Raw genomic sequence first — 11524 nt, forward strand, 5'->3', positions numbered from 1 at the left:
TTACACAACACAAGCAAATTTCTCTAAAAAGTTTCTTTTAAGCATTCCGTTTTTTTGCTGTTGTTCTTTTGCTTATGGTGATACCTTTACACACGATCAGAGTTCGGCTTAGTTACCCTAGGAGACGGTCACCAAATCGGTGCAATCTGTCTTAAGGGAACTGGTAGTTCAGGCCTCGAGTTAACCTTCGATTTACAGTTTGATTTTGTTTATGTTTCCTTTATTTATTTTGTTGTTGTGTTTTCTATTTCCAGTTTACTTCTCTAAATAGATAATGTAATCGTTTATACTGTTAATAAAATTATCTATTTTATCTTACTCGTAGTTTATTAGTTTCTACAATCTTAAGATAGGCCACTACTAATTTACCTTTGAGATTTACAGATACCTTGACTAGATTTTTGGATTAATTCTTTGATTAATCTGAATTTGTTAAACATAATTTGTATATTTTGTTTTGGACCAATATTTGAATAAAATATATTTTACAAACAGAAACTTTAAGAAATTGGAAATTCAATTCTAAGTTTCAATTTGTGATTAAATATAAACATTGTGTTTGTGTTTGTGATTTGTTTCTTTGAAATTGTTGAATTTTGTTACTAACTTAATTTGTTTTCTATTTCAGAAACAATGGCTAATGGAGCTTAAAACCCTATTATTTGAGAGAATTCTGGTTTTAAGAATGATTTAGGAAACAATGGGAAGAACACGTGAACTCTAATTAATGGAGATGGTTCTGGTTCTAACGGTGGTTTTCGAATCAAGAATACGGGAACTAATGTTTCAACATCTGTAACAAATAGTGATAGACATAAGAAATTCACGGGTGTGCATTTCAAAACATGGAAACAGAAGATGCTATTCTTCTTAACCAGGCTTGGGTTAGCTAACTTTGTCAGGATGATATTGACAATGTTAATGCAATTGAAGCATGGACACACTCTAATTTCATTTGTTGTAACTATATTTTAAATGATTTAACTTATACACTTTATGGTGTTTTTCAAATTAAGAAAACGACAAAAGAATTATGGATGTCTTTGGATGATAAATATAGGACAGAAGATGTCGGGACTAAGAAAATCTTAGTGAGGCAGTTTCTGAACTATATTATAGTGGATTAAAAAACTGTTGTAACTCAAGTGCAAGATCTTCAAATTATTATCCATGAAATTCATGCGGAAAGAATGGTAATTAGTGAATTTTTTTAAGTGGCTGCAATTATTGAAAAATTGCCACCTGGTTGGAAAGACTTCAAAAATTACCTTCAACATAAACGCAAGGAAACGACTGTTGAAGATCTAATATTAGGGTTGAGAATTGAAGAAGGTAATAGAAAAATTTCGAAGGAAGTCTCTAAAACTTCTGTTGCTCGTCAGTATGTGGCTAGTCAGTCTAAGAAAAGGTAAATTACATCCATGGCCACCGAATTATACTAATTTTCATATTGTGGCCACTGAACTTTAATTCTTTCCGATATGACCATTGAACTTTACACATTGTTACACCGGTGGCCACTGTGACCGTTGACCATCAATTGTGACCTTTGACTCACATTTCTTACCTGTTCTCTCCCTCCTTTCCCCTTCCTTCTCCATCTTCTCTTTCTTTCACTCCCTTTAACTGTTTTTTCTCTCTCTAATACCATTAACATGGGGTGTGAGGTTGGAGATGAAATAGGGTTGCAATAAATAGTTTGAATTCATCACACTAACAAATTATCCACCCACCAATTCCAAATTCAATTGCATCATACAAAAATTATAAACTAATGTATAGCTAGCAAGAATGGAATTTCTGGCTCTTGAAAATTCCTATTTGGCGGCAGAAACTGGAAATTCATCACTATATATATATAATTACCTATGCGATCTTTTCACCAAAACCAAACTCCATTAATTAATTCTTAATTAGCTCATGTTTAATCACGATTAAGATGAAACTAATCGAGATTAAGGATTAAATCAAGTTAATCACCTCGAAATCTCCAATTAGCTCAGACTCAAGACGCTTCACTAAATCTTCTTGGTAAATGTCCCAATAAGCTTGCCTGATCTGCTTCCTTTGCGCAGCATTTCTATGGCCAAGAACTGCGATCACTGCTTTCTCGTTCGTCCCCCAACCTGCCAAAAAAATGTAGATAATAATAAAGTGAGGATTGAATAATTGTTTTGAAAACAGAAATGAAATTAAGTAAATCGATTGATTAATTAAATAATTAATTAACTAACCTTCGCAAGCCTTTCTAAGAGATTCAACATCTTCAACAACATTGAAATTTTGAGGAAAAACAATGGAGGAACAACAAGACATTTTAATGGTGTTGGAGAGAGAAAAAAGAGTGAAAGGAAGTGAAAGGGGTAAATTACACCCATGACCACTTAACTTTACCCATTTTCACATTATGGCCATTGAACTTCATTTCTTTCCGGTATGGCCACTGAACTTTACACTTTTTAATACTGGTGACCACTCAATTTTAACTAACTTCTCAAAATGACCGTTAACGATCGTTAATGACCTCAAAATGAAAATATTCAAAAATTAAAGTTGTTCAGAACGACTTTTACCATGAAACCACATTTTTTATTTTCGAAAAACACAATTTTTTGACCTTTCTCTCTCTAAAAATTCGCTTTCTCTCTCCTAACCAAACAACACTCAAATGACCTCAAAACGAAAATTTTCAAGAATTAAAGTTCCTTAGAATATCATTAACGCTTTGGATTTTTTATTTTTAGCTGTCAACGGTCGTTTTGAGACGTTAAGTGGCCACCGGTGTTAAAAAGTGGAAAGTTCAGTGGCCATATCGGGAAGAAATGAAGTTCAGTGACGGTAATGTGAAAATGGGTAAAGTTCGGTGGCCATGGGTGTAATTTACCCGAAGTGAAAGGAAGAGCAGATGGAGAAGGAATGGTAAAATGATATTTTAATTTTAGAAGGGGAAATGAGAGAGAGAACAAGTAAAAAATGAGTCAAAAGTCACAAATGATGGTCAATGGTCATAGTGGCTACCGGTGTAACAGAGTGTAAAGTTCAATGGCCATAGCGGGAAGAATTGAAGTTAAGTGGCCATAATGTGAAAATGTGTATAATTCAGTGGCCATAGGTGTAATTTACCCGGGTAAGAAACCTCTAGGCCCAAAAGGAGGCATTTCCAAGAAACCCAAGTTCATGGAAAATGTCATAATTGCAACAAAGTTGGCCACAAGCTTGCTGATTGTAGATTGCCCAAAAAGGCTAAGAAAGATGAGGCTAATATGATGGAAATCATCACTCAAGATGTTTCTGACATTGATTTGGCAGCTGTGGTCTTGGAAGTCAACATGGTTGATTCGGATCCAAGGGAATGGTGGCTTGATACTGGTGCAACTCGTCATGTTTCTTGTGACAAAGAGTCCTTTGCTGAACTGACTCCTTAAAGTGGGGAAAAACTCTATATGTGCAATGATGCTACTTCAAAGATCAAGGGAGTTGGCACCGTGATACTGAAGATGACCTCGAGGAAGAATATGACTATGAGGAATATGCTTTATGTGTCTAACATCCGCAAGAATCTGGTTTCTGGAAATCTTTTGAGCACTCATGGCTTTAAGATGGTTTTTGAGTCGGACAAAATTGTGTTGTCAAATGGAATATATGTAGGAAAGGGCTATGTGGCCAATGGTATGTTTAAGTTTAATGTTATGACTTGTAAGTCCAATATTGTTATCGATAAAAACAAGAATGCTTTTGTTTATATTGTTGAGCCTTTTAGTTTATGGCATAATAAACTTGGACATGTTAACTATGATGCATTAAGAAGGTCGGTAAAACTTGACCACATTCCTTCATTCCAAATTGAAAACTTGTGTTGAAACCATAGTTATCAAAACCGGACCGGTCAAAAAACCGGAAAGGACAAATGATCAAGGGTTAGAGGTTCAATCGAGGTTTAACCGAGGTTCAACCGGTATTAAAAAAAAATTATATAAAAAATAATATTTTATCCATATTTTAACTAATAAAAATTATATAATAAAATTAAAAATATTAAATTTATAAATCCAATCATGAATTAAAAATATAAAAAAAATTCAATTTATAAAAAGACTAAAAAATATAAATTACATATTTTTTAAAACTAATTAATTAGTATCATTATTAACAAGTATAATAAAATAGTTATTATACAAATTTTTAGAGTTTTAAATTTTATTTTATGAAATATTTAAATATTAATAAAATATTATGAGTATTGAAATGATAAAATAATGTTTGTATAATATTTATAGAAATATAAAAATTTGATAAAAAAAGAAATATAAATAATAATAATAAATAAATAATATTTTAAATATTTACTTTTTATAATGATTATATATATATCTATATTGTTAAGATTAAACATTAGTTAATAAGTGATCTAGTGGTTAAGTAGTCATTTCTTATTCAAAGGTCCTATGTTCAAATCCTTAGAAAAGCAAATTTTTTTTATTAAGTATAAAATGTAACCCGACCAGTCCGGTTAACCACGACTAGTTCAGATGGGCAACGGTTCAACCGACCGGATTAGACGGTTCTGGCCGGTTTTCAAGCATTTAAAAACCGACCCACCTTCAGACCGGAATGATGACCGATTCTGGTCGAACCGAGTTGAACCGGTCGATCCGGTTCAGTTCTCAAAACCATGGTTGAAACTAAGTTAGCCGGCTCTTCATTTCATTCAGTTGAAATAACTAAGTTAACAAGTATTTTATTTTATTGATGATAGCGCCAGAAATTTAAACTCTATAAGCGAGAAGTAGAAAACCAACTTAATAAAACCATTAAAATGGTTAGAAGTGATCGAGGTGGTGAATATGTAGAACCATTTGGTGATTTTTGCTCTTAACATGGTATTATTCATGAAGTTACATCACCTTATTCACCTCAATCAAATAGAGTAGCTGAGCGTAAAAATCATACCTTAAAGGAAATGATGAACATTATGCTAAACAGTTCAGGGTTGCCACATAACATATGGGGGGAAGTCGTTTTATCAGCTAATTACCTTTTAAATAAAGTACCCCGGAAGAAGTTAGATAAAATTCCACATGAATTATGGAAAGGCCGAAATCTTCCTATAATTATTTGAAAGTGTCGGGGTGTCTAACCAAATTATTAGCCCCATTACCCAAGAAAATGAAAATAGATCCAAAGACAGTGGATTGTATTTTCATTGGTTATGCTCTTCATAGTAATGCATATCATTTCCTGGTGTTTGAATCTAAGAATCCCAATATTCATAAAAACACCATAATGGAATCGGAGAATGCTTCTTTCTTTGAACATATTTTTCCATGTAATGAAAAGAAAGATGAATATTCATCTAGCAAATGACCTCTTGAAATTGTTGATGAAAAAAATGAGGAACTTAAACAAGGTAATGAAGTTGAGACGGTAGTTGAGGATATTGAAGAGGAAGAAGTTGAGCCAAGAAGGAGTGAATAAGATAGGGTAGAAAAATCTTTTGGACCAGATTTTCTAACTTATATGGTAGAGGCTGAGCTTTTGACCTATAAAGAAGTTGTTAGCTCACCTGAAAGTCCTTTATGGAAAGAGACTATAAAAAGTGAAATTGATCCCATTCTACAGAATCATACATGGGAATTAATGGACCTTCCTCCGGGAATAAAACCATTAAATTCTAAATGGATTTTCAACGAAAAATGAAAGCAGATGGAACAATTGATAAGTACAAGGCTAGATTGGTTATAAAAGGATATAGACAAAATGAAAGCCTTGATTACTTTGGTACTTTATTCTCTCGTGCCAAGAATAACTTCCATTAGGATGATACTAGCGATTGTGGCCTTGCGGAATCTTGAAGTACATCAAATGGATGTTAAGACAACTTTTCTGAATGGAGATCTTGATGAAGAAATCTATATGGAACAACTTGAAGGTTGTGTAGCTCCAGGTCAGGAAAGGAAGGTTTGCAAGTTGGTTAGGTCTTTATATGGATTAAAGCAAGCATCAAAACAATGACACAAAAAGTTTGATGATGTCATGATGACAAACAACTTCCGAATAAACGAATGTGACAAATGTATATATGTCAAAACTACAAATGAAGGATACATAATTCTATCTTTGTATGTAGATGACATTTTCATAGTGGGTAGTAGTGACAAAATGATGAAAAGTACCAAGGACGTGTTAAACTATAGATTTGACATGAAAGATATGGGACTTGCGGATGTGATTTTGGGAATTCAAATCAAATGTTCACCTAACGGTCTTATTTTGACTTAGTCACATTACTTGGACAAGTTACTTGACGAGTTTAGTAAGGATGACACTGGCGTAGCCAGAACTCCGATAAGCATTAGCCAATATTTGTCCAAAAACAAAGGTGAAGACATTGACCAAGTGGAATATGCACGACTTATAGGCAGTCTGATGTTCCTCATGAGTTGCACAAGGCCAGATATTGCTTTCACTATTAGCAGTTTAAGCAGATACACAAGTAATACAGAGGAGGCACGCTATAAGGCTATTGTGAGAATATTAAGGTATTTAAGGTATACTCGTGACTATGTATTGCACTATAGAGAGAACATGCAGCGTTAGAAGGTTATTCTGATGCAAGTTGGATATCTGATATCAAAGATTCCAAAGGCACGAGCGGATACATGTTTACTCTAGGAGGAGGAGCAGTATCCTGGAAATCCTCAAGACAAACGATTATAACTAAATCAACTATGGAGTCTTAAGTTTGTATCTATGGATAAAGCAGGTGAAGTAGCTGAATGGCTACGAAACTTCTTGGAGGATATTCCAGAATAGCCTAAACCTGTGACCGTAATTTGTATACATTGTGATAATCAAGCAACAATTAACGAAGCACAGAATGTGATGTATAACGGTAAAAATCAATATATGCGTCGTCGACACAACACCGTTAGACAACTAATCTCAACATGTGTCATATCTATTGATTTCGTATGATCAAAAGATAACACTGCAGATCCTTTAATCAAAGGATTAACTAGAGATCTGGTTGGACACGCATAGAAAGTTCAATGGTCCTATGAATGATTTGAACATTTCTGATCCTAAAGTTGCTTGATGGTGTACAAATAAACTTGCATCCGGTTCTATCGATCCTACTAGCGACATTTGCAGGGTTTGGTGTAGCAATGAGTGGGAGTTCTATATTGGTTGAGATTTTAAGATGGAGAAGAGTATGGATATCTCAGTCGGAGCAGCATAATGATTCTTATATGATGACAGGACCAGACCAGTTTCTAAGAACTACTGTAAATTCATCTCAAACAGGATCACGGCACCGACACGGAAATGAAGTGGAAAACCCACCAGGCTAAAGTTGAAGTTAGATTTTGTTTCTAATACAGTAGGTTATTGCAATGACAAGAATTGGCTTTATAATATAGGTAAAATAGGATAATGTTTTGAAGCTAGAAAACAAATCCTCAATCTTCAGAGGATGTAATAGCAAATATATGTGTTGTTTTGGTGAGAATTGGGCATGGTTTAGAAAAACAGTGATTGGATTGTAACAGGAATGGATAAAGATAAAGAATGAATACGTTTGGTTGTGTTAGCAATGTCCTTCCTATATTATCTTAGGTGCCGTTTGATAAAACTGAAAATTAAGTGCTGAAAAAATAAGTACTGAATTTTAAGTGCTGAATATTATAAGTGTTGAAAGATATAACTTTTATAAAAATATTAATGGATAATGTTTAACTTAAAATGTTAAGTTAAATATTTTGACTTACCAAAATAAGTGATTTTTGACTTAATTAACTAATTTAAGTGGTGGAGAAACAACCGTTATCAAACGCACTTAAATTAAATAAGTACTGAATATTTTAATTTAAGTAATTAATTGTTTTATCAAACAAGGCCTTACTGTTATATTCCATCCAGTCTCTTCATTCAAGGTTTTTCACTAAATCCAAGACTATTAAAATAATTAATTTGCCCTTAATATTTATTTTTTTATTTGCTTCTTTCTTTCTTTTTTTCTTTTTTTTGTTGAAAGAATTTGCTTCTTTCTAAATCCAGTAAAATATTAATTAAAATAATTAATTTGCCCTTAATATTTACTTTTTTATTTGCTTCTTTCTTGCTTCAAATCATTTGATAAACATTTGGAATTGGAAATTGAAATTGAAATTGTACGACATAGTAGCTAAATTAACTCAAACATCTACTCTATTGGATAACTAACTTCAGCAATGATACAAGTCTACTCTATTGGATCAATAACTGGTGTTGCCAAGAACCACAAGTAAAATCTTGTTACGAAAAAATTTGATGTCTTCAAAGTGTCAGAGTACGGAACAACGAAAGCACAGTTTATTTGTTAACTTTTTCCCATAATTTTATAACCAAATAACTTAGTGTTCTTATCCAATTCTATATGTTTGATTTAAAGTCGATGACATATACCGCTATTCACCACTTGCAGTACCCAAAAAATGGTAAAAGCCATTCAGAATCAGGAAACTCTAGAATAAAATATAGGCTTACAATTTAACTTCATAAATCTTGAACTCTGTATTTTAAAATCATCATTCATTACTTAGAAGTTACTAAAAGGAGTGAATACCACGAACTAAACACAAAAATGTCTATCGATATCAAAGATCCATAAACAAGAACCTATTCTATCTAGCAAAATAAAACATCCGAAACTTGAGGAGAAACGCTATTCCTTTTGGCCAAATCAATGGTCACCTGGTATGCTCTTGATGATATCAGAATCACCTGTAGACAAATCAATAAACAACATCAAGAAAATCCAAAGAAATTAGAAAATAAGAACCAAATTCTATAATAAAATCCTTTATTACCTGCATCAATAATGCTGAGGCAACACACTCTGAAATATTTCCCACAAGCAGTGCCCAAGTCTACATTGTCTGAAATAATAACAAACTCACATAATCAGCCAACAAACAAGTTCCATTAAAATTTGAATTCATCAATCCCTCAAAGCTATAATGTAAATTCATCAAGTAACAGGACACACCAAGCAATAACAATAGATTGTGTTTCAAATTTACTAACTACAGCTTTGAGATTAATATAATGCTGTGAATATACAATCCACAATCATTTACAATCATAAACTGCAGCTAGGACAAGATCACAAAACTTGACATATCATAAATCCAATCAATTCAATGTTATGCGTTACTCTTTGACATGTTTGCAATTTAGAATAATCAAAGTAAGCAGGTTCTTGTATTAGAATAGCACATGTACCTCGTAAACGAAATGACCACTGAGATAACGATCAGAAATAAGGCAAAATAATAACTCAAAACTACATCCATACCATTTAAATTCCTCGGTACAAGGGCAGTTTTAAAACTAAATTAGCAAACAAGGAGATCAGAAATAAGGCAAAAAAAAAAACTCAACTACATCCATACCATTTAAATTCCTGGGTTCAAGGCTAGTTTTAAAACTAAATTAGCAAATAAGGTGATCTTAAGGGTTGTGCTTATCATGAAACACAAAGGATTAAGCCCAGAAACTTACTGCCGTTGTAGTGGTGCACTCCAACTTTTGCCAACATAGCATAGTACTCGATCTCAGACTTCCTAAGTGGAGGACAGTTATTGGCAATAATAATCAGCTTCCCTGCAAAGATCAACAATGGCGTTTATTGGTTAATTAACAAAAGGAACTGAAATTACAGTCTAATTACAAAGGGAAATAACACAATTAAATATCTCTACATAAAGCCATATAACCACTCAACATCATGTTAGGAACATATGATACACTAATCGTAATGTAAGAGTAAGTGGACAATGTAAACCTTAAGAACTTGCAGACGATGGAATGCAAATGAGATTTAAAAGGTCATCTACAATTAAAAAGTTTCCATTAACCCCCAATTTGGAGCTTAAAGATTAGAGTTAATGGGAGTAAACTCTTAGGTTAATCTAACATTTTAGATTCCATTACTTCCATTAGGGCTAAACTAACATTTCCAAGCAGGTAATCTATAAGAAAAAGCTAAGGTTCCCAACTTTGACGTCATCTAACATCACTCTCTCATTAACTGAGGCTATAGATGTTATAAAAATAACAATTGTTTGCAAGTTTCACCAAATACTCATTCAAACTTAATAAACTAAAAAATAAACATAAACTCTAACAGTTAACAAATAATTTAACACGAATACTTCATGAATGGGGGATCTGAAAGCACATCCAGTATGCCAGCGGAAGATGTATAGCTATATTCGATAAAATGACAACATCCAGCAATCAGATCGATACCAAAATACAAATAAGAAACTGAAATATAATACCTTTATTGCTTCTAAGGGATTCCAGGACAGTCTTATAACCCAAGGTGAACTTTCCACTCTTCATAACCAGAGCCAACCTGCTGTTGATGCTTTCATGAGTCTTCTTCTGCAATGCATCAATTCAAATAACAACCGTTAAAAAATCTTAATCTTCCATTTACAGATTTTCAAGAAGGTGAAACTTGACTGAAAATTAGAAGGCTACAAAGAATTAAAAACTAGGGAGAGAAAATTTACCGTCTTCTTGGCGGCCACCATGGTTGCTCGTCGATTACTGCCTAACACAGAGAGAGAAACCCTAGTTCTGAGTTGGGATGCCGCTTGAACTAAACTAGAAAGGACCGATCGGACTTCAGACGGAAACAGAGAAGCTGTTAGGTAAGAGAGAAACCCTAGTAAAATAGACATTATAAAATACGCAAAAAGTATCTTGAGGTCCCTGATCTTTGATTGTTTGGTGTATCAAGCCCTCGATCTTTCATTTAGACATATTGAGTCTCTGATCTTTTATTGTTTGATGCATTAAGCCTTTGATCTTTCATTTAGACACATTAAGCCCTTGATCTTTCATATATGGGTTTATTAGGTCATTCCATAAATTAATTTATATATGAGTATATTAAGGGTCTGTTTTGTTAGGTTTATATAACCGCACCGTTTAGCATTTTCTCTGGACACTACAGCATTTTGGGTATTTAATTTTCTTGATTTTCTCTGGAAGTGCATGTGTTCGAATCTCAGTATCAGCATTTCATATTTTATTTAATTTTTATATTCAAAACAGCGTAGTTTTAAGTGTCCTCATATAACAAAGTGTCCTCACTTAAAAAATGGTTCTCACAAGAGCTCTCTCATATATATATATATATATATATATATATATATATATATATATATATATATATATATATATATATATACTAAGGGTATTTCGGAAAAGTTAACAATAAGAATGTCTAATTTAATTTGATATGAGGTGTTGTAATGGATCTAAATATACAAACAAACCTCTAAATTGGACCTGTTTTGTAATTAACCCAAAGAAAAAAGAATTCAAAATCTCATTTTACATTGTACCTATGGATGGCAACGGGTAGTGTACCCGCGGATAGTGTCAATCCCAAACCCTTACCATTTTATTTGTTAATTACCCGTACCCATCCCATTATCATAACGAGTATACTTTTTGCATCCCATTT

General features: G+C 33.0%; 1 protein-coding gene across 1 annotated transcript; it reads right to left on the reverse strand.

Annotated features, from left to right (window-relative positions):
• Positions 1-8491: 8491 nt before the first annotated feature.
• On the reverse strand, positions 8492-10729 carry LOC136221671 (large ribosomal subunit protein eL30). Its single transcript, XM_066009080.1, has 5 exons — positions 10563-10729; positions 10326-10431; positions 9544-9645; positions 8850-8918; positions 8492-8763 (listed from the first exon to the last, which is right to left on the reverse strand). The coding sequence occupies exons 1-5, from the start codon at positions 10581-10583 to the stop codon at positions 8723-8725; spliced, it is 339 nt and encodes a 112-aa protein (XP_065865152.1). The 5' UTR covers positions 10584-10729; the 3' UTR covers positions 8492-8722.
• Positions 10730-11524: the final 795 nt, after the last annotated feature.

This window comes from Euphorbia lathyris, chromosome 3 (assembly GCF_963576675.1).
Source record: "Euphorbia lathyris chromosome 3, ddEupLath1.1, whole genome shotgun sequence".
Lineage (NCBI taxonomy): Eukaryota > Viridiplantae > Streptophyta > Magnoliopsida > Malpighiales > Euphorbiaceae > Euphorbia > Euphorbia lathyris.